The sequence below is a fragment of the Rutilus rutilus genome (genome assembly GCF_951802725.1).
Source record: "Rutilus rutilus genome assembly, chromosome: 20".
In the NCBI taxonomy this organism is placed as follows: domain Eukaryota; kingdom Metazoa; phylum Chordata; class Actinopteri; order Cypriniformes; family Leuciscidae; genus Rutilus; species Rutilus rutilus.
The window spans coordinates 6,829,515-6,853,841 of record NC_140225.1 but is presented as its reverse complement, the minus strand read 5'-3'; the positions used below and the strand labels follow the sequence as shown (position 1 = coordinate 6,853,841).

The following is a 24,327-nucleotide window of genomic DNA, read 5'->3' as shown; positions in this document are numbered from 1 at the left end:
CAATGACACTGACAAGATATGTCCGTGCAAGTTGCTTTCAGTTAAAACAGTGCAAACATGCATTTTAGTCTGGGAATAGGTTTACTGTAAGCCTAGTCTGTGAAACCGGGGATAATGTCAATGTTTGTCTTAAAATTAAATAAAAACAAGTTTGCACTTTAAATTAGTTTAAGGTCTTAATTGTGATTCCTAAAGTGGGTCAGTAGCTATATGTTGTATACCGGTTACTTTGTACAATTAACTATTCAGTTAATTTTTTAATTAATGCTGCGAATTTTGGGAATTGTGTTCAATTGAACAGTGTCATTTCAATTGTGTAAAAAAAAAAAAAAAAATCATTTAAAATCATTTAAAGTGTTTAAAAAATATATAGACAACATGCACTTTTTTAGATGGCGCTAATGAATCTGCATCACAAAGTTTTTGTGACAAAATTTTTTTTAAATAATACTTCAAATTCAGCAAGGATGCATTAAACTAATCAACTATATGCTGTTCTTTTTCACTTTTTCTATTCATCACAGAATCTTGAGAAAAATGTATCACTGTTTCCACAAAAAGATTAACTTTATATATATAAAATATTAACTAGGCACAACTTTTTTCTATATTGATAATACATATTAAAATACATTCAAATAGAAAACAATTCGTTTAAATTGTAATAATATTTCACAATATTATTATTTTAGCCTTGGTGAGCATAAGATATTTCTTTAATAAGCATTTAAAAACCTTTGGAAGGTAGTGTGTATATAATTGTATTATATAATATTTTAATTGTATTATTCAATTTTAAATGCACGTTAAGCACTGCACATTTCCTCCATATCAATCACACCCACTTCAGCTGTTGCGGCCCCTACTAATGAGCTGATGAGATGAATCAGGAGTTTTAGATGAGGGAGACATACAAAATGTGCAGTGCTGGGGTTGCTTCATGCCAGGTTCACGCGACGCCAAAGATTCCAAACATTTATATTAGTTTTGGGCACGTTTAATGAATTTAAACTCCTCGTAACTCTCGCTTGGCCAGCTGGTTTGTGTCATGTTAGACATGTATGCCCGGTGGTTGTAAATGAAAAGTGCGTCGTTTATTCTGTAAACACAGGCGCATCAATGGCTGTCAGATGGTTATGCAGGTAGGATGGACAGCCCGTTGAACATCATGTTTAATAAGAAATGTATTCATATAACTGTCTTTTTATTTTTTACACATCTCACCTCCACTGCCGTGAGCTCTTAATGAGAGCTGGCCAGTGTCTTTGTGTGCTTTAAATGGACGTAATAGCAGCCAGCTAAACGGGCGGATTATTTCAAGTGGTTTATGCCGTTTTAAATAGTTTTACGCAGCACAGCTACTACGTTTACAGCAGATTCCTTGACGTTATTGTGCATGAAAGATGAAACCACTTTGTGTTTCGGAAGGGAGTTCACATTTGACTTCCAGGCTTAAATGGTTTTATCAAAAATACAAAGGGGGGTGAGCCCGTACATTCCGCGCTGTATCAATATGACATGCTTCAGGTATTGGCAAAATGGTTTTATTTACTGATCGGGGTAAAGTGGTCAATTTGAAGATATCGCAGTATTAGGGATCCCTCCTGATGCGAGAAATGGTCTCCCCAGTATGGTGTTCGTGAGTGAACGAATCTGAATTTTTTGAACGAATCTTTTAAGTGAACGAATCATTCTCGTTACCAGCCATACACTGCCACAGACGAAAGTGTATTTTTCTCCCTTAATTCGAAGCACTTGGCTGCTGCTCTCCTGCCTTGAGATAGTGGCTGCATCCGAAATCACATACCCTACTACTAGCCTATATAGAAGGTGATAAACAGTAGTATGTGTGACAAAAGTAGAGTGCAAATTCACAGTATATGGATGACCTACTATTTCTGTGAAATTCTGAAGTGCACATAAGATGGACACTTTACTATCCCATGAGGCCAGGGGAGAGGATTTGTGTATTGGTGTGTTCGACTTGAAGCGGCGCTGCTCTGGCCGATCAGTCTTTGATGTCATACACCAATCGGTATGCGCAACGAAGTTTCAAGTCGAACACGCCTATGTTGCGTCCAAAATATTTCCCTACTATATAGCATGCAAAAACACCACGCCAACAGACTCAGAGCAGTATGTCCGAATAGTATCATTCGAAAAACAGTAGACGAAAAGTCCCCTTATTCTGAAGTGTGCATTTGATAGACACTTTAATATCCCATGGGGCCACGGGAGGGGATTTATGAATGGAGGTGAAGTGACTGACTCTGGTAGGTCACATGATAATGACAACATGGCAGATGTAGTACATCCGGATAACATTCATACTATTTAGAACATACTTTTTTTTTTTTTTTTAATGGATATGAAGTAAGTACAAGTTCAGATCAAGACGCTTTGGCTTCACTTTTCAGGGCTTGTGCGGCACGCTTGGGACAGACCCTCGACCCCTCGGTTTTATTTTTTAGTGAGTCTTCTCAACATGTACACTTCAGGCTATTCATATTCACACTATATAATAAATCCGGATTCCACGTGATCAATGGCTTAGGGTTTTCCATTAAAACACATTTCAAGGGTTCTTGCCAGTAGTGGGCACTCGTGCAATGTAGCCTAAGCAATGACGTACATCCGAGTCAACGAGAGTGAGGGAAGGGCATAAAAATGGACTTATACTCAGCCCTAATGGCAGTGAAGCTAAGCAACTGATGCTGCTACTCTATTCTTACTATTTGTCATATTTTGACGTAATAGAAATGTCTTCCATATCTATAAATCTATTTACAACCATTCTGCTCTTACGACCCATTCACACTAAGGATGATAACTATAAAGTTATAATGATCATTTCTATGAGAATGGGGAAATCCAGAGCATTATATCAATGATGACTCAAGGGAATGATATTGTTGGAATCACTTTCAGAACAATAAAAACATTGACATGACAGCCAATAAGCAACCATTATTATAACTTTGTTGGTGTGGATGGTAGAATAAGTATCATTATAATTATCTTTCTAGTTATTGGGCCTTGACTATTACATATTTCCCTTTATGCGTTGTATGCTATTCTGAATTAAGCCATTGGTTTAGTCTGAATGAGATTTGGAGTGACTTTGAGCAAGGTAAGACCTGAATAAACAAACCGAACAAACGTTTGTTTACAAACTAAATTATGAACGTATAAAGAATGACTATTTACCTTACACAATTTAGATGCATGTAATTATTAAAATTAACTTATTTAGGCTAATACCTTTTTGTTTTTTTCTAACAAGTCATGCTGAGAAAGCAAGTTGAGAAAATGCAGGGGAAATTATACACCTGCTTTGTTGTAATTTGTGGGGGAAACACTATGATGGTTTCTTAATAGATTTGTAGACAAGCAAATTATTAAAAAATAACAATAATTTAAGCCTAATTTCGGTCAAGATCGACTCGAAGTGAACGATTCAATGGCTCATACCACGCAAAATGACACTCATGTGTCGCCTCCTACCGGCGTAACGATGTAACTGCGTAAAGCGTAACTGAATGAGTCATTTAGTGAACTGATCCAAAAGAGTCACTGAGAGGAATCAAAATCCCCACCACTAGCGCTCATATAGTGAGGGGAGGGGCAGGAATGCAGTCCATACCGACGTGATGGTGCTGCTCTAAATGCCAGTCTCTGCCAGTGTCACTGCAACTCCACGAACCAGAAATTACTGGAGTGTTGCACCGCGCAAAACAGTTCCGTAGCGTAGCTGATGGAAACGGACCCCGTTAGACATGTGCGCGAACGTTTTCGGCGCGTTGAAAAGGTGAGAAATATGCTGCGCATCTCAGGAGGTGGTGAGACATGCTAGGATTGTGTCGGAAAGGGTTGGCTTGTGCTCAGAAGCAATAAAAATGTCTTTCTGTGATGGTTTGAGTCATGTAAATTCAGGCACCGCGTTGTCAGATTACAGGAAGGATCGTTTTGGTGAGGCATCTACAGGCTTGTTATATTCTCATTCTGCCTTATTGTACAGTTCATGCATGTAGCCACATATTCAGTACTGGGGGAACAAATGTAGTAATTTAAGAATCAGCCATTGCAAAACCCATATTTGGGGGACGTGTTAGGTCCCTGTTTAATCTACGGCTATAAGACACTCTTCATGATGGCATATCATGATGATGAGACGTGTATTGCATTCAGTCTTCATGAACAGAAGATAGTTTTAGTTGATACTGCTGGTAAGATCATCATAGCTGCTGTGGACAGTTCCAGAATCTCGACTCCCTCCCTGTAGTGTTGATGCTGAAGTTTGAAGACACCCTGCTATTAGTCTCAGTAGCATAGCAGAAAACAAGACTGTCTTATGAATACACTGTTAAAAAAAAAACGTGTTGAAGTACTGGACTGGTACATTTTTGTCAGGACATTATTCGTTACGTTTACAGACGTTTCCTTTAACCCTAAAATGCAATACAATGCATAATTCAAAATACCTGTAAATCACCTGTGAAAAATCAGTACCTAAAATTGCTTCATATTAACAAACTACATTGGTTGGGCCCTATTATTATAGTATTTTCTTAGTTTAGTTTGTTTATGCTAATGTTTATTGCATCATTTTAGTGTTGTGTGTTACCCTGATGGCTGTCTTTTTTTCTTCTTTTTTCTTTTTTAGGTCAATTTCTAGCAACAGCTGCCAGTACAGTAACATTAACAGTATATTTTTACAGTGTACTTAAAGTGCCCATATTATGCTATTTTAAAGGTTAATACTTATTTGTTTTGGAGATCTCCTGCAATGGGTTTACATGAATCCAAGGTAAAAAGAAGAAAAAATCGTTTTTTTTTCATAATACACATTGCACATCACATAATTTAACGAGTCTGAACGATTCTTTCGAAGATTCAGTCTCTCTAAATCCCTCCTTTCCGAGAGTTTACTCGGCTCTGATTGGTCAGACGGCCCAGTCTGCTGTGATTGGTCTACAGAAACTATATGGCCATTACTATACCTGAATTTCAGCTCCGGAGCTTCCTCAGCGCTTGAATACACAGTGATGCGAACAGTAACATTGGCATCTGGTTTATTTTTATTTTTTGTATCAATTCCAGTGCGAGTCCTCATCCTTTTGAAGTGCATGCAAAGTAGATTCGCTCTCGCTGTGCCGAAAATAGCATTGTCTTGACATGTCGACGACACAAACAAAACTCTTCCAGGCTTCAGCTACAACTACAACATTTGAGGGAAAGGGGGCAGTAAGTGAAGATCATAAGCTGGCATTATACGAATATTTGTTACATTGTTACTTAGATATGTAACAGGAAGTGAGACTAGAATTGCTGACGACAGCCATTCCAATGACTGCAGTTCAGAATCGATTCTATCTTATAAGAGACAATAACTTTATTTATTGCGTAATTTGATCATTCAAACTTTGCAGACTTTTACATTCACAAACGGCTATGTTACACACTGCATTAAAGGTAATATTTGAAAAAGCATAATTGGGGCGCTTTAAAGAAACACTTCATGATTATGGTGATGATGATGAGGCATCCTATTTGATCTGTATCAAGTCTGGATCTGTATTGTTGTTTAAAAGAGACTTTAGGTTTGTTTTGGCGTCAATTAAGTGGTTCTTGAGCCGTAGCGATTGGGCTGTGGACAAAAGTTGAGGAAAGGCCTTTGGCCATGTGAATTTGAGCAATAGAAAATAATTAATTGACTCTGATGTGGCAGAATTCCATGAGTAGGGAAGGAAGCAGTGATGTATTTAGCAGTATCCTACTACCCGCTGATAAGCTCTGGCATGGATGGCATGTTGGCTTTTTCGCCCCACCCACATTTCATAGTCCATGGTGTTTGTTATATTTACTTGAGAGAGGTTGCAACCCTATAATAAGAGGTCTTCCGAGGCTTAAATTATTGTATATCGGAGTCTGACAGAAGGGGGGAGACGGGATGCTGGGAAGCAGGTGGAGCATCTGGACAGATGAGGGTTCTGACTCATCCTTATCTGACCTGACCCCATCCTCCTACACTCCCAGCATGACGTCAAATGAACGCTGTACAATTGGGGAATTAAAAATTCAACAAGCTTGGTGAACAATTTGTAAGTTCTCTTGAACTCTCTTGATGTTTTCTTGTGAGTGTTCAAGGAGTATTTATTTTACATTTTGCAGAAATATCAAGCTGCTTGTGTTAGATTGTAGCAAATGATGCGTTTTGGACAGAGACTTAAGTGTAGGGTTTATGTTTTGCTTTTAGGCTAGAAGTATATATTCATAGGCAACTTGTGTATATATGGACACTCGCTGTAATACTTTTTCATTTGAGGTTTCTTCTTTGCAACAGTCTGTCTGTTCACCTGGTTATATAAAAGGACAAAGCACCCAAGGCATGCTTTATTCTTTTTTTTTCTTTTTTTTTTTTTTGGAGGAAAAAGCTATCAAGAAGTAGTATAAGATCTCTGATCCTGAGGTATACAAGGACTGCATTGAGTCTCACTACACCGCTGTAAAGTAATATTCTGGATTAAATGCAGTATACCACCAGCATCTGTGGCACACTCTCAATTACCACAGAAAATCATTTTGATTCATGCCTCAGTTGTAATGTGTGTGCAGCAGTCCACTTTTCTTTCTTTTCCCCCATTTTTTTATAGTTCAGTATAGATCAATATCATATTTTAAATCCTTGTGCAATCTCATTCATGTTTGTCAAATGTATTTCATGAACACTATACGGTCTGGGTGCTAAATGGACGCTGTCTCTTTAAGTCCTGTTATTATGACCTCTCCGTGACATCACAGACACTTCCCTAGGGAACAGCAGCACCAGTCGTCTGCCAAGAAAATCTTTTCTTGGACTTTGAATCTGTAGAGGTAAGAGCGCTGAATGGGCTGTGTGAAGGGCGTCTGCACTTAAGGACACTTCATTTCTCTAAACATCTTCTGCAGTTCGGTTGGTTGGTGCTGTTGGATTGATACACTTCTATAACAGCTGCTAGACAGATTTTGCCTCCTTTTTTTGTGGTAATGAGTTGGACCACAACTTCTTTAATAGTTATTCTCCCTATCGCACATGCAAATATTTGCTCGCCTGTATCAACATAATGTCACGACACCGGCAGGTAGGAAGTATGTTTTCTGAGACCTCTCCAGTAAGTTGGGTGGTTGCAAACGGACCGTTGCTGTCAAAATCAGATGAATGGATTCATTGCCGAAATTCAGACTTGATTGAATTCAAGAATTCACACGGAGTGAATGCTCGAGTTTCAGTTTTTTTTTTTCATTGGATGGACAGATTAAGCCAGGTACATGTTCAGAAACTGAAATCTTTCATTGCTATCCTCGAAAGTTTGTTTTTAATTTCTACATGTTTGTTCACAAACGTTGTCCCTACAAATGGAGGTTTGTTTTTGTGATGTGTCATGCATTTAGGCAGCTCCTGTTTCGTGTTGTGGCATGCCGTGTGCCTATTGGGACTGTTTGTTTATGATGGGTGTAGTTGGAAACATCTGGCTGAGTCAGCCTTAGTCATCACAGCTGTACAACACATACAACCTGTGCTCATTACAGACGCACAAAACCTCTCTCCTGCACTTTTCATAGTAAAGGTTTACCTGAGTTAGGATTAACCCTTTTTGTTTTTCCCACAATCATACAAGGTTCTGAATTTGGTCAAAGTGGCTCATATCTTACTTTGATTTCTCATACAGACAGAAAAATGACCTGCTTGTTAAAGTAATTTAAGGGGGGAAAATTGTTGGTCACCATATGTTTTCCTGATTTGATTTAATGCAATGAAATTCATACATTTTAAATTCTTTTTGAGGCTAGTGTAAAAGGGTTGTTGAGGCACAATATGTCTGTGATTTTTATCTGTGTAATTATTTATGTAAATTTGTATGTACAATACCGTTCAAAAGTTTGGGGTAATAATATTTTTATTTTTTTCAAAGAAATGAATACTTCTGTTCAGCAAAGATGCATTAAATTGAGTGGAAGTGACAGTAAAGATTTATAAAGTTACATTTTCTGTTGTGAATAAATGCTGTTCTTTTGTAAGTTTCCTTACAGCAAAGAGTGTATCATGCAAAATGCATCATGAATCACAAAAAATTTGAGCTGCAAATCAGCATGTTAGAATGATTTCTGAAGGATCATGTGACACTGAAGACTGGAGTAATGATTTTGAAAATTTAGCTTTGCATCACAGGAATAAATTTTTTTTAAAATATATTTAAATAGAAAAGTTATTTTAAATTGTAATAGCATTTCACAATATTACTATTGTTCCTGTGTTATAATAAAAATAATAAATGAGAGACTTATTTCAAAAACATGGCCCCAGACTTTTGAACATTATGTATGTTTTAGGAAGTATTTTAGGTGCTGTCACCATTTATTTAAAACATAAGTTTTAATCATGTTATTGCTTTCAATAGTTCATTTAAATGGTCATGCAGTGTAAAAAATGTTGAATTTTTCACAATAGTTCACAGTCTGTTAATTATTATGAGTTCATAAAACATGCATGCATAATAAAATAATTAGTAAAAAATACTATTTAAAGTATTTTATGTCAGCTACCTATAAAAATACTCTCTTTAACTTTTATTCCATTTTATCCACTGTATCATCCTCACTTCTCAACATCATACTTTGGTTATTTCCATATCTCACCATATCATTTGGTTATTTGACCAGCTCTCACCTATCTGTTTCTCTTTCAGCCTGTTTGGGAAACCCTTTGATGGTGGGAAGAGGACAATGGATCATGGCAGTCAGCAGCCACAGACTCAGCAGATGCCAGGACCCTTCCCAGGTTATTCTGGACCCCGGGGCCCGTACCCTGGGCAGCACCCAGCCCTGTTACGGCTGGATGAGTTGCAGAGGGAGATCGCCAACCTGGGCCCACAGGTGTGCTCTTACAGCGGCCTGCAGAGCGACAGAGAGTACAAACGACTGGAGCGAGAGCTGACCCGATTACTGCTGGAGGTGGATAAGGTCAGGACAGGGCATCACTGAATCAAAATAATCTGAAAAGTAAAGTATAATAATGACTAACCATGTTTTGTTTACCCACCCAGGTGGAGACGGAGGGCCGGCCGGAGCTTCAGCAGGCCCGGAAGCGTGCGGCGGGAGAGGTCGAGGGTTTGCTTCGATACCTAGAGGGTAATGCCACGCATCCATCTCGGCTGGCCATTGAGGAGCTGACCCAGGAGGCGCAGAACATGCTGAACGAAGGGGTCGTGGGGCCGTTCCGGCAGGGCCAGGCTCAAGATGCCTTTGAGATTAGTGAGGAGCTGGTGGAGGCTGTGCAGGACGTGGCCATGCGGCTGGCTCAGGTCAAGACGGGTGGGAGCGTACCGCTCAGGAAGGCCCGTTACAAGGCGCTGACAAGGGTCTGTGCCGTACAGGAAATACTGGAGGGTCGCATACGCACTCATACGCTGGCGCTGCCACTGTCCGATGACACGCACGAGGCCGTGCAGCGCATTAATCAAGTTATGGCGCAGGTGAGTGGTATTGCAAAAGATTAATATCATGAGGAATCACAAATCTGCGTATTAACTAGCAAACTGCTGTTATTCTTTGTACACGTGAAGGGATGTTTCTTAAAGATACAGCTGGAAAAAAACTATTTTAATTTTAAGGGTTAGAGAGAGGGTAGAAATGGTCATGAAAATCCCTAATTCTGTTTTTGACCTCAAGTAGAAAGTAAAATGAAATATGCACTACAGCTCATAAGTTTACAGTCAGTAAGATTTATGTATTTAATTTTTCAGCTAGGACACTAAATTGGTCGAAAAATCTCTACATGTTTTACATTTATTTCTATTTTTTAACACTACTGTTCAACAGTTTAGGATCAGAATTAAAAAAAAATTAAATCATACTTTTTTTCAGTAAAATAAAAGATATATTAAATATACACTATAGTTCAAAAGTTTGGGGTCAGTAAAAAAAAAATTCTTTAAAGAAATTTATACTTTTATTCAGCAAGGACGCATTAAATTGATCCAAAGTGACAAAGAGTTTAACAATGATACAAAATATTTCTATTTCAAATAAATGCTGTTCTTTTGAATTTTCTATTCATCAAAGAATCCTGGAAAAAAATGTATCACAGATTCTACTGAAATATTAAGCAGCAACTGTTTTCAACAATGATGATGATGATAATAAGAAATATTTCTTGAGCAGCAAATCATCATATTAGAATGATTTCTGAAGGATCATGTGACACTGAAAACAGGAATTTTAAAATATATTAAAATAGAAAAGTTATTTTAAATTGTAATTATATTTCACAATATTACTTTTGTTGCTATTTAAACTGTTTAACGGTAGTATATATGATCTCTTTAATCATTTTTGAAAGATTGTCCTGATTTTAGCCAAGATACAATGTTAACAGTAAAGTAAAGAGAACCTGAAATGATTTGATCTCATGTAGGTGAGTGGTGCCCGGTGCCAGGAAGTGGCTCTGCTGATGGGTCTGAGTGGGCGTGATAGCTGTACCCACCTAGCAAGGATCCTCACAGAGCTGTTGGTTGAACTGGACGCCCTGGATGTGTCTAGTAACGCTGCTGTGAGGAACTACAGAAAACAAGTGGTGGAGGAGATCAATGGTCTGCTAAAACATCTTGACCTGGAGGGAGAAGGATACGACACGCGCAGGTAACACCAAATGGACACATGAACGACAATCGCTTGTGTCTCATTTTGAAGGCTGTGCCCTCTGGAGGTCGCATTTGTTGGCCGCATTTATATCATCAAGGATGTTTCATTTCTGAAAAGTAGTCATTATAAGTAGACTGTTTCTAAGGCATAAATAATTGTAAATTCTTTCTTACTTTGGAATGTAATGGTTACTTCTCTAAAATAAGGCAGCCTTTATGATTGTATGCAACCAACAAATGAGACCTCTGGAGGGCATAACCTTTGAAATTAGACACGACAAATATGTAGCACCAGTGAAATGCCATTTTATGTTTACTTATGCAATCATTCAGTGAATTTTAATGGGATAGTTCACTCCAACAATCATTATTAACTCTACCTTGCATCATTCCAAAATATATACATACATTACATACACTGCAGGCAGTATTTATGTGATCACAAATACAGTAAAAACAGTAATATTGTGAAATACAATACAATTTCAAATGACAGTTTTTCCATTTTAATATATTTTGAAATGTGATGGCAAAGCTTAATTTTCAGCATCATTACTGCAGTCTTCAGTGTCACGTGATCCTTCAGAAATCATTCTAAGATGCTAAAGAAAAAATGATCAATATATAAAACATTTGCTTATTTGTGGAAACAGATGATCATGATTCTTTGATGAATAGAAAGTTCAAATGAACAGCATTTATTTGAAATAGATTTTTTGTGATTGTCATAAGTATCTTTACTATCACTTTTAATCGATTTGATGAATCTCAGCTAAATGTAAGTATTATTGAGCTCTATAATGATATAATCATTTTGTAATATAGTATATTGAGTTATGCAATAATTATATAATATTGTAGTATATATAAAAGTGAATTGTATATTAAATATTATGAGAGTTATATAAAACCTGACCCTCGTCTAAAAATATAACTGCATACAGATTTGGAATGACAAGTAATTAATGACATTATTAGTTACTTTTTCTATATTGAATCTATTAATAAACTTTAACCCATTGCACCTCCAGGTATGATCTAGCGCAGAACGACTCGATTCGTGAAATTGAGGCGATTAGGGGGCGTGTCTCAGTGCTGCGGGAGGAGGTGCTCCGTCATGGTGCCACAGGACAGGGGGCGGAGCTGCAAGGTCTCCTTACGCACCTGGATCAGGTGGACACGGGCCGAAATCCCTGCATTCGGGAGGCACGGCGAAGGGCTGTGCTGGAGGTTCAAGCACTCATCACCTTCCTAGACCTCTGGGAAGCCCTAGGACGTCGTAACCCTGGAGCAGATGAGCCTCCTCCTCATGCGGCCGTGTGGCGTGTCTTAGCCAGCCTGGGCCAACTCCAGGCTCAGGTGTTGGGCTTTGACGGCAAGAGGGCTGACAAGAGCTACATGGTATTGGAAGAGCTACTGACCAAACAACTTCTGGCTCTTGATGCTGTGGACCCTCAAGGGGACGAGGGGACCAAAACTGCCCGTAAGCAAGCTGTTAAACATGCCCAGAATATCCTTAGTTACTTGGATATGAAGACAGATGAGTGGGAGTACTGAGAGGCCGATAAAAGAGACTGCAGTATTGCCGAGATTTCCCTGAATAAGGAGCCGCAAGAAAAAGGCAAAAGCTTTTTTGCCTCGTGTGCGACATCAGGACAAGACTCGGCCATGCCGAGGATACAGGCCATGGGCGGAATTTTTAATTTGTATATAAAAGACTTTGTGTTTCGCCGTGGGCAGCGAGACTGTTACCCATGATGCTCTGCACCTGCTGCTTTTGTTGGTCCATTACTGGTCCCTGAGAACAGCCTTTTTTTCTGGCAGAAGGAAACCCGGTTTCTACTGCCATGAAGCATTTTTTTTTTTTTTTTTTTCATGATAATAATCCATGATCTCTTTAGTTGAATCTGTGCTGTTGATTGGTGTGGTGTGGTGCTAAACCCTGTTCTGCTGCCAAAATCTGCTTCCCGCTTTACCACATGCCTGTGTGGAACAAATTTCAGTCTTTATCACGGTGTGAGCACATCAGCTCTTCATTCCTATCCAGTTAGAGCCGTGTAGGAGCACACGATCCCCTGCTACGACCACGACAGGTTGTGCAGTGGGCCGTTTTCCCATTAATCACGCATAATGTAAAGGTATCCCAAGCTTAGTGTCCATAGGTTTCATGATCTCTTCTCCAAATTGCACTTTCAGAGCCTAAGCTCATCTCGCTACAATTATTAGCTGCAAATAAATAAGAACTGACCATATGTGGGAACAATTGTTTTTACATTTTGTCTTTTACGTGCATATATCCCACTGAGAAAACTGTATCTTAAAATATATAGTAAACAGTGGTTTGTGATTTAGTTTAAAGATAAAGTGTGGAATTTTATTTTACCATGAAATTACACACTTCACCTTTTAAAGAAGACTTTTTGACATCAAAGAAGAATGTGAGTGAACGAGTGAGAGAAACGCCAAAAAACCCCGGCAGTTTTGCCATATTTCAGTGGTCGGAGGCCAAAATTGCAACGAGGCATTGTCCTTGGAGACGTTTCTTTTTGGTATTGATATGGAGGATAAAAATAGAAACTAGTTCACAAGTTTCTTGTCTTCATTGTTTTTTTTTTTTGCTTTTAGGCAACAAGTGCCTGTGCAAGCCACCAGGGAATAGAGCAGAGACTGAAAGAGTGTGTCTGTGATTGTTTAAAAAAAAAGGAAGTGGTGCATGCTATTTTGGTAGTGAGACTGATCAAAGTGGACAGGGGCGTTCTAGGACATTTTCATTGGAGCGGCATGGAAAGACAGCAAGCTATCAAACAAGCACTGAAAAACTGTGGCTACATTTACACAGTTAAATGTGACCCAAATGACAAATCTGGGTTTTTTGGGGGGGGGGATGTATAAAAATGTATAAAAATACATTTAATATTACATTTTAACCATTTTAAATGGTTCACTTTTATATGTGGGAATAAATTAGTTTAAGTGATTCCCCCATGTGACTTGTGAATTCATAAAAAAAAAAAAATTTGATTTACCCTTGGTTTATAATTCAAACACATTTATGAATTACACTATATAAAGTATTACACAGAAAGGTGCAAAAGTATAAAACTTAATTGTTGTGGCATTTTGAACTCTAACAATTCTTGGTCAGCACTGTGGGTTTTTCATTGGCCAGTATGAATACAGTTATCTAGAGAGCAGAGTAGCCAATGGTTGATATAGGATAATGCAAATAAAGTGCAACAGCTGGGTTCCGGAAAAACCCCTTTATTTTTCTCCATGGGGGAATTCATTTTGAATAACTTCTTTGAGCTACTTGGTTGTTGGTATATGCTTTTGTTTTTAAATGGCGTTTAATGGCAGAATTCCTGGTTAAAAAAAAAAAAAAGAAAAAAAAAAGTACATTACCCATGATTCTGGCGAGACATCTCCAGTCTCTACCAATCAGAGAATTGCGACTATAGTGAATCACGACAAAAGAACTCTTTAGCACTCTACCACTACCATGAAGCACTGGCGAATTACATAATAGTATATTTCCCTACACTCTCAAATATTTGTATACATAATATGCATATTTTGCAGCAAACTTAACTTTAACTGAGTAATTTGAATTAATTCTTCAAAATAAAAATGATAATTTTATTATTCAATAATTTTTTTACTTCAAATCAAAATTTGTAATGTGATTCGCCTAGTGGCTGGTTGGTTTAGTTCAGGTTTTTTTTTTTTTTTTTTTTAATTAAGCCTTTTTTTTTTTTAATCCTCATTGGAAAAATAATTGGGAAAGAAACACTTCCGGAACCAAGGCCGCTGAAACCTGTTGCAGTCAATTGAGACGACACTGAAATTAAACAAGCATTTGTTTACACGTTATTTATTTGATTCAATTCTAAAATATTTGAAAACGTAAATTATATGTTGACAAGGCTGTTTGTAGACTCGTGGAAGTAACATAAGGGATGGCAAGCAGGGCGTAATCAGTACACATACAGTACATCGATCCATCACTAGTATTGATAGAAAGTGACCAAGATAAATGTTAGAATTTCATTTAATAACAAAAATATATCCTGTAATATTTTACTATGGAAGTTGTGGTTGTTGAAGAACAGGGTCAGCATGCACACAGTAGTGGTGTTTTGAAACAAATCGATTTAGTGAGCAATTTAATGACTCATTCCTAAAGATCATGTTCATTCTTGAAAAGTCATTTTTTTTTATTTTTGAATGAATTTGTGTTTTTTAACTAATATTTTGAGCATTGCGTGTTTAGAGCAGTGTTTGATATGGACCACATTTAAAAGGTCATGTAAACAACTTCACAAAAAAAAAACGGATGAAAAATTAATTGGGCACTTTAGCTTGTAGTGTGAAGCAGTCTGTTTAAATCCCTCTGAGTCTGTTGAATGTAGGAGTAGCTTGTCTGTGGGAAAAGCCGCAGAAGTATCCAGTTTTGCCGTTTAAAATCTGACCACAGAGGCGAGGTTATGGCCTAAAACAAATACGAATAATATACGTCATCTGTATCATGCTGGGCACTTGAGCCTCTCTCTGCTCGTTTAAGCTGTCTGTGCTGTTAGCAGGTTACAATGGCTTGTTTTGACCTTGAACTGTGACAGTCCTTTGGTGTTTATTTCGGTCGTGCCCCACTTGCTGTGTGGTCACTACCCTCTGTCCTGCTCCACATAAGGGAACGTCCAATTCAAAGGACCATCAGCAACACCACACTTACCAACAAAGAAATCAGGTTGTGCTTGGATTAAACCCAGACACTCTTATTTAAGGGCATTCTTCTTAAAAAAAAAAAGACAATAAAGACGCAGGGGCCAGAAGTGAGTGTTGCTGGAAAGGATAGGTCGTGGTCGAAAGAGATTAATCCAGACTCTGTCATCAGACAGCCGTTGTCTGGCAGAGTCCCCTGTGGTGGGCAGCACTGGCAGTTCAGCTGAGGAGGATCCTATATCTGTCAAGGTGAAATACACGCTCCAACGGCACTTTAAAGCAACCTTGCACTAGGCGTTGGCGTTGTTTTGTGCACCTCTTCTAAACCCACATAGAGATGGCAAAGATGTGAGCTAATATTGGCAATGCCAGACTCGTTTGTTTGTTGTTTTACCAGCACAACATGCATTGGCCACATACACACTGCAGGTAAATATGGTTGACGCTCCTCATTAAATCCACGTGGTATAACTAGTTGTTAATGCAGTAGTGTTGCCTAAGATACAGGCAGGTTGTCTAGAAAATCACAGTTATGCAAATCTTGACACCTGTCTGTCTACCGTAGTTACATCAGAGGAGATTTCTATAACCTTTTAGCTGTAAGGGGGTGTTCATCCTTGTTTTCAAAAGAGTTCGATGGAGAACAAGATGGGACATAATGCAAGGGTCTTGGAGATTTATTTATTTTAAAGCTGAACTACTCAAGTCATTATGCAACGGAAGTAGCGAGGGATCTTTTCTTACGTTGTGACGCACATCCGACTGAAACGGATTGTTGGGATTTGGTTCTGTCCGTCGGTTGTTATTTGGATGGAGGCGGATCTGAATGCGAGCTTGCAGTTGATTTTTAAGAAAGGGATGAAATGCTGTGTTCACGACATGTCGTAATTTCGGGATGTGACTTTCTATTTTGAGCCGTTTACTTCCTCAGACTGGGAATTACGCATTTCCATGGCAATACTATTGTCAATACCTAAATGAATCTGCCCGTAATTTTGGGATGACAACATGTGACTATCTATTCTGAGCTGTTCACTTCTTCAGACTGGGAATTATGCGTTTCTATTAGGGCTGCACGATATTGAAGAAAAATGCGATATTCGATATGCGATATGATAATGTTTAAAGTGTGTAAAATAAACGCAAATTATCTTTAAAATTATATAACCTACATGTGTTTCACATTCTTTTTGTGAAATGTAAAAATAAAATTAATACATTTTCACTGTATGAGTATGAGTTATATATATATATATATATATATACACACTGATTCTTATTAAAGCTACAAAAGTTATTCAGCCAAGAGCAGTGAGTGATTTTCTCTGTCTTTTATTCATGACCCCAGTTATCGCAAGCTGTTGCGATATGTATATCGCGATATATACATTTGCGATATTTCGATATATCGTGCAGCCCTAGGCAATCTGAACCTACAGCGGTCACGTGGTACAAGTAGGAGCTCTCCGGAAATTCCCAGTTTACAAATTATTAATGGCTCTACGAGGACGGAAGTTGAAATCACCTAATAACAGTAATTACGACATGGCGTGAATGTGTTAGAAAAGATTGAAAGTATTGAAAAAATTCCTCTTTTTTTTTTTTCACAGGTATTTTACCCGTATTTTGAATTACACATTACATTGTCTTGTGTTTTAGGGTTAAAAGAAATCAATTGAACCGTTAATAATCCGACAGAAGATTACCAGTACTGTTTCTGTTTTCTACTAAAGTATGTAGTGCCCACATCTGGAGCTTTAGGTCCGTTCATAGAGTTTGATGGGGAGTTTGAGGGGTATCAATCCAAGTTCTCTTTCTTAAAATGTTGTTAGGATTTTCATACTTGACATGCATTGTAAATCTAATCTACATCATTGTGGTCTGCGTTCCACATTCTGCCAGAGCTTCATCTCTACACAGGCCAATGGCCAGTCAGATCTGAGTCATATTTCTGCTAAACTATCTCCATGGTTATGGTCACAAATCAAATCCATTCCGATTGCTGAGTGCCACTCGTCAGCCGTTCACGGCAGTCATCTAGAACTATTACAGTTCTTTTGTATGTGGTGAATTAATATTACCTTGATTGTATTACAGGATGAGCTTTAAAACAGATATTTGACAAGATGAAGACCAAGTTCATTTGTTACAGGGCTCTATTCCTGCTTTAATGTAATGAGCGAACCTTGCACCTGTCTTTGAATATTTCGTTTACAGCTGTTAGTCTTTATTAGTAGTGACATGACTGATGCGAGATGACAGGCGTCAAAATTGCTGTTAGGTGTAAAACACCATGCAGTGTGATTCGCTAAGTCTTTTTGGATGCCATACTCGAGTTCATCACACAAGCTTTGAACAACACCCGTTACATTGAAAACCCATTACAGTATCTGAAAAAACGAAAAAAAGAGAATGTAATGAAGAATGTCCATGTTTTTTTATACCAAAGTTGATTCTTTCCTGTTTTTAACTTGCATTATCTTTATAATCACTGACACTATACAAACCAGAAAAGGTAAAACTTCTCATTCACGCTTTTGGTTTTCCTTATCTGACTATATGTCTGGAAGAATGTGTTTTTTGTGGTGAACTGTGAGATTGTTTAAATGTGTCATGCTATTTATCTAATGTTCGACGCATTGTGTATATTGTCTGGTTTATGCTTGTTAAAAAAGAAAAAAAAAGAAGCCCATCGAGTTCAAACTGCTGTGTGAATGCTTTGGTCAGCGGGGTTGTTTGGTTTTTACATGTCTACAATGCTAAATAAAAGATGGTGATCTGGAAATAACCTATGTTTGTGGCAAGGTATTAATTATGGCCTGGGATCTTTCAAACTGTTTCCATGGCAACCTCTCTCTGCGCTCACAAAATAGGTGTTCAGAAACAGAATCGTGTTTTCCTGAAACACAGAGCATTGAAAATATCCCTGCACATTTAGCTTGCTAAATAAATCTGCCTAGGCTGATATAGTTATTAACATTCCTGGCTGTGTTGGTCATGTGTAAGATGACATGAATCAACAATCTGTCAAAAGACTTCAGCAGCTGGAAAGTGCTTTATGCGAATCTGAGAAGATATATTGAGCAATACAATTCAGATATAAGCAGAGATGTGATGCTTATTTTAAAATGTACTGCAAATTAAATGAGCAAATAAATGTAATTGGTAACCTAATATAGATATTGCAACATGATGTTAATGCAGTAGCACTACTGACACTAATGCAAATAAAGAGAAAAGCAATACAAATTATATTAAAAAGTGCGTTTGTATGAAATGTAGACATATGTACACATATACAGAGCATGAATTTGATGTAAATAGGTCTACATATCATTCACATATGCAGTTCATAGGGGACAATGCAGTTCCAGCATGAAATAATGATTAAACCTATAACATTTTACATTGATAACATTTAAACATAATTTATCTCACAAATTCTGACTTTATGATAAGAATTGCGGGATATAAACTCGCTATTCTGAGGAAAAAAGACAGAATAACGAGTTATCTCACAATTCAGATTTTTCATCTGAGAATTGAGATCTATAGAGAGAGTTTTGAGACATAAACTCAATTACTTTTTTTACAACTCTTTTTTTTTTTGCCACCAGTTAGGCTCCGCCCACACACAAAAAAAACATCAGTGCTGTTTGCAAACACCCAAATGGTCTATTCAAATTCTTTACTGTCACTTTTAATTTAGCAACTTCTTTTTTCTTTTTTTTACTTACTGACCCCTACTGTATATTTTGTATGTAACTTTAAAGGGATAAACTAACCTTTTTTATTCTGACTACATAACATTGTTCCATATATATTCTCTTAGCCTCAAATTCATTGTTTTTTTGCCAGGGTATTGATCTGGCATTAAATGCATCTGTCTGATTCTGATTCCACCAACATCACTGCAGCATTATATGAGGGACAGTCAACACACGCATGACCCCATGACTGCAAGGACATCAAGGCCCTTGAGGGAAGAAAATACATTACACAAACACAGCCACTGGTCCAAATAACTTAGACTGCATTGAAAATCAACGTTTCTTTTCTTTTATTAAAGAAAAGCTAAGCAACATAAGATGCTTGAATGCTGCAATCATTAAAGCAAAAGAGAGACGAACTACATTCAAAGTCATTCTGATTTCATTTTTTTAGGGCTGTGAAACGATTAATCGCATCCAAAATAAAGTTTGTGTTTACATAATATATGTGTGTGTACTGTGCATAATTATTTTGTATATATAAATATACACACATGCATATATTTAAGAAATAGTTGCTTATATATATATATAAAGTATTATAAATAAATATTTTATATATAAATAAATATAAATATTTTATATATAAATAAAAAAAATCTTAAATATATACATGCATGTATAATATTTATATATACAAAATAATTATGCACAGTACACACACATATATTATGTAAACACAAACTTTATTTTGGATGCGATTAATCGTTTCACAGCCCTAATTTTTTTAATGTACATATGTTGTGTCTCATGCTCACCAAGACTGCATTTGTTATCAAAAATAAAAACTAATATTGTAAAAAATATATATATTTATACAACTTAAAATAATCATTTTCTATTGCAATACATTTTGTGATGGTAAAGCTGAATTTGCATCATCATTACTCCAGTCTTGTGTGGCATGATCCTTCAGAAATCATTCTAATATGATGATTTGCTGCTAAAGAAACATTTCTTATTATCCAAGAAGAAAACAATTGTGCTGCTTAATATTTTGATGGAACTTTTTTCTTTCTTTTTTTTACATTCTTTGATGAATAAAAAGTTTTTAAATATTATAAATATCTTTACTGTCACTTTTGATCAATATAAAGCATCCTGATTAATACATAGCTTATATATATTAATGTGTTTGTGCATTATAAAATGATAAAAGCAAAGAAAGCATTTTTAATAGAGGCCTCATTATTATTATTTTTGTAATAATGCACTAGGCACATATATCTTCATTTCACTGTCTCCGTTTTATTTTACCTATATCAATGGCATGATTACAGTAGGCCTATAAAAAATGAATCTTGTTAGTTATTACAGTGACCACCAGATGGCATCATGCGACTAGGAATAGTAATTCAGTCTCGACACTGTCCACACATCAGGTCAGATGCTAAATGGTTAAATAGTTTAGTTCACTGCTTGCAATGAAAGGTGATCATTTAAAGTACACCAAGGACACAGGGCTTTAAACCCACTGACCAACTGGCTCAGAAGACATGGAAAAATAAGATTATTAGACACACACTAACACCGTGATGTTCAGTACAGAAATTGTAGTGTATTAACGGTACTGTATGTAGCAGTGCTCCTCTTCCCTATCGTCTGTCTCTGTGGATCTGTTCTCACATGTTCATTTTAAAAGTTGAGTAGTTAAGAATTTCATTGATCTAACATACATGACTTAAAACCTTCAGCTGTTCATCACGTGTGTTGACTGGCCCAGTTTAACCACTCCAGGTAATGTATGCTTGTGCCCAACCCCCACTCAGTAAGCCGTTACATCTGATTGCATTTTCCCTGTAATCTGTGTGACGGTCACATGTGAGGGGCCATTATAGGTTATGTAACTCTATTCCCATTTGATTCAGATCACACTTACCACATGCATGTTTGCCCCGATTAGTTTTTACGCCTGGCTTCTCACTTTCCTCTCTTATAAAGCTCATTCTAATAACAACTTATGTGTTGTGTAACATTCAACTGAACAAAATCACTTTTTTCAGTTCCATAACTCAAACTCAAATCTAGTTCATGATTCTACAGTCTCTATCTAGAGCTATTATTCTACAGATTCCATCCACCCATCTGTCTTTTGATCAATCATTCTCTGTCTATCAATTGTTCTATTTCTATCCATCCCTTCATCCTCCCATCTGTCTATCGATCAATTGTTCTATTTCTATCCATCCATCTATCTATCTATCTATCTATCAGTCTATCACTGACTGAAATGGTTTCTGCTGAGGTCTAATGCGATCTGAAGCTGTCTGATTTGGGGTTTTGGGTTCTACTGAGGTCTAATGGGGTCTGACATTGTCAAATATATACACTCACCTAAAGGATTATTAGGAACACTTGTTCAATTTCTCATTAATGCAATTATCTAATCAACCAATCACATGGCAGTTGCTTCAATGCATTTAGGGGTGTGGTCCTGGTCAAGACAATCTCCTGAACTCCAAACTGAATGTCAGAATGGGAAAGAAAGGTGATTTAAGCAATTTTGAGCGTGGCATGGTTGTTGGTGCCGGACGGGCCGGTCTGAGTATTTCACAATCTGCTCAGTTACTGGGATTTTCACGCACAACCATTTCTAGGGTTTACAAAGAATGGTGTGAAAAGGGAAAAACATCCAGTATCAGTCCTGTGGGTGAAAATGCCTTGTTGATGCTAGAGGTCAGAGGAGAATGGGCCGACTGATTCAAGCTGATAGAAGAGCAACTTTGACTGAAATAACCACTCGTTACAACAGAGGTATGCAGCAAAGCATTTGTGAAGCCACAACACGCACAACCTTGAGGCGGATGGGCTACAACAGCAGAAGACCCCACCGGGTACCACTCATCTCCACTACAAATAGGAAAAAGAGGCTACAATTTGCACGAGCTCACCAAAATTGGACAGTTGAAGACTGGAAAAATGTTGCCTGGTCTGATGAGTCTCGATTTCTGTTGAGACATTCAGATGGTAGAGTCAGAATTTGGCGTAAACAGAATGAGAACATGGATCCATCATGCCTTGTTACCACTGTGCAGGCTGGTGGTGGTGGTGTAATGGTGTGGGTGGTGTAATGGTGTGGGGGATGTTTTCTTGGCACACTTTAGGCCCCTTAGTGCCAATTGGGCATCGTTTAAATGCCACGGCCTACCTGAGCATTGTTTCTGACCATGTCCATCCTCTGATGGCTACTTCCAGCAGGATAATGCACCATGTCACAAAGCTCGAATCATTTCAAATTGGTTTCTTGAACATGACAATGAGTTCACTGTACTAAAATGGCCCCCACAGTCACCAGATCTCAACCCAATAGAGCATCTTGGGATGTGGTGGAACGGGAGCTTCGTGCCCTGGATGTGCATCCCACAAATCTCCATCAACTGCAAGATGCTATCCTATCAATATGGGCCAACATTTCTAAAGAATGCTTTCAGCACCTTGTTGAATCAATGCCACGTAGAATTAAGGCAGTTCTGAAGGCGAAAGGGGGTCAAACACAGTATTAGTATGGTGTTCCTAATAATCCTTTAGGTGAGTGTATATATATATATATATATATATATATATATATATATATATATATATATATATATATATATATATATATATACATACATACATATAAAATAACTGTCAGACTGATGGTAAAACCTTCAGACTTTAAACCCTACAAACAGCCATTATTGGTCAAGGTGGCAACACACAATAATATGGGCAATAATCACTATACCTAATAATTAGTTTTTAAGTTTAGTAAAAATAAAAATAAAATAAAATGCAAAACATGTCACAGACTCTGCAGGGTGTATGCAAATTTAGAAGCAAAGATGAAAGTTCAGTTGTCTACCCACATCAAATCACGTTCTTAGCTGTTTGTGGAACTGGGATTTGTCAAGGGTTTCCCAAAAATAAATGTTTTCAAAAGATTCCTTATACACAGACTAAATGTAAGTAAAAGTATGCCTCTGTGGAATGCAGTGGCAAATATAGGTTATGAAAAACTAAACAACTGACAATCACAGTGTTTGGAACAGACAGCTTCAAATGCTGCAAAAGCTTTCTGCGAGAAACCCCTGCTAACCCAAGGGCAGTGTACGACCTCAAGATAAGTCTGTCCCGAAATTGAGCAGTTTTTCAATGACTAATGATTTTGTATCGCAATTATTAAAAAATACATTAAAGGAAGTGTTGCAGTCCAATAAAACATTTATTACACATCTGTTTTATGTGATCTCAATCTGCCATTGAATGGAACATTGGATGAAATAGCAGCCAAACAACAGCTGGATATTACCCACAGGTCTTTGAGTGCATTCACACATTCAACACATGGCCTGTAGCACTCAAAAGACAAAATGCAAGATAAAACTATTCTCAGCCTCCCCGGGAAAGTCTATGCCAGGGTACTGGAGAGGAGAATACGGCCGATAGTAGAACCTCGGATTCAGGAGGAACAGTGTGGTTTTCGTCCCGGTCGTGAGTTTGCCCAACCAATCCACATGTGCTTTGTGGATTTGGAGTAGGCATTCGACCGTGTCCCTCGCGGCATCTTGTGGAGGGTGCTCTGGGAGTATGGGGTTCTGGGCCCTTTGCTAAGGGCTATCCGGTCCCTGTACGATCGGAGCAGGAGCTTGGTTCGTATTGCCGGCAGTAAGTCAGACTTGTTCCCGGTGCATGTTGGACTCCGGTAGGGCTGCCCTTTGTCGCCGGTTCTGTTCATATTTTTTATGGACAGAATTTCTAGGCGCAGCCAGGGGCCGGAGGGGGTCAGGTTTGGGGACCACAAGATTTCATCTCTGCTCTTTGCGGATGATGTTGTCGTGCTGGCCCTATCAGACCAGGACCTTCAGCATGCACTGGGACGGTTTGCAGCCGAGTGTGAAGTGGCTGGGATGAGAATCAGCACCTCCAAATCCGAGGCCATGGTTCTCAGTCGGAAAAGGGTGGTTTGCCCGCTTCAGGTTGGTGGAGCGTTCCTGCCTCAAGTGGAGGAGTTCAAGTATCTTGGGGTCTTGTTCACGAGTAAGGGAAGGATGGAACGGGAGATTGACAGACGGATCGGTGCAGCTTCTGCAGTAATGCGGTCGCTGTAACCGGTCTGTCGTGGTGAAGAAGGAGCTGAGCCGCAAGGTGAAGCTCTCGATTTACCGGTCAATCTACGT

General features: G+C 38.0%; 1 protein-coding gene across 3 annotated transcripts; it reads left to right on the top strand.

Moving 5' to 3' along the window:
• The first annotated feature begins 867 nt into the window (after window positions 1-867).
• bag5 (BCL2 associated athanogene 5) lies at window positions 868-18,628 on the top strand. Of its 3 annotated transcripts, none has more exons than XM_084390867.1 (5): window positions 868-1,142; window positions 8,727-9,000; window positions 9,084-9,512; window positions 10,454-10,677; window positions 11,711-18,628. In XM_084390867.1, the coding sequence occupies exons 1-5, from the start codon at window positions 1,120-1,122 to the stop codon at window positions 12,234-12,236; spliced, it is 1,476 nt and encodes a 491-aa protein (XP_084246993.1). In that variant the 5' UTR covers window positions 868-1,119; the 3' UTR covers window positions 12,237-18,628. The 3 variants fall into 3 exon arrangements, with proteins under 3 accessions (XP_084246993.1, XP_084246992.1, XP_084246994.1); XM_084390866.1 differs by lacking the exon at window positions 868-1,142 and adding an exon at window positions 3,612-3,808; XM_084390868.1 differs by lacking the exon at window positions 868-1,142 and adding an exon at window positions 4,787-4,807.
• Window positions 18,629-24,327: the final 5,699 nt, after the last annotated feature.

Coding starts and splice junctions, on each gene's coding strand:
- bag5 (XM_084390866.1), top strand. CDS start 3,777: ATGTGCGCGAACGTTTTCGGCGCGTTGAAAAG. Junction 9,513..10,453: donor TTAATCAAGTTATGGCGCAG/GTGAGTGGTATT, acceptor GATCTCATGTAG/GTGAGTGGTGCCCGGTGCCA. Junction 10,678..11,710: donor GAAGGATACGACACGCGCAG/GTAACACCAAAT, acceptor TTGCACCTCCAG/GTATGATCTAGCGCAGAACG.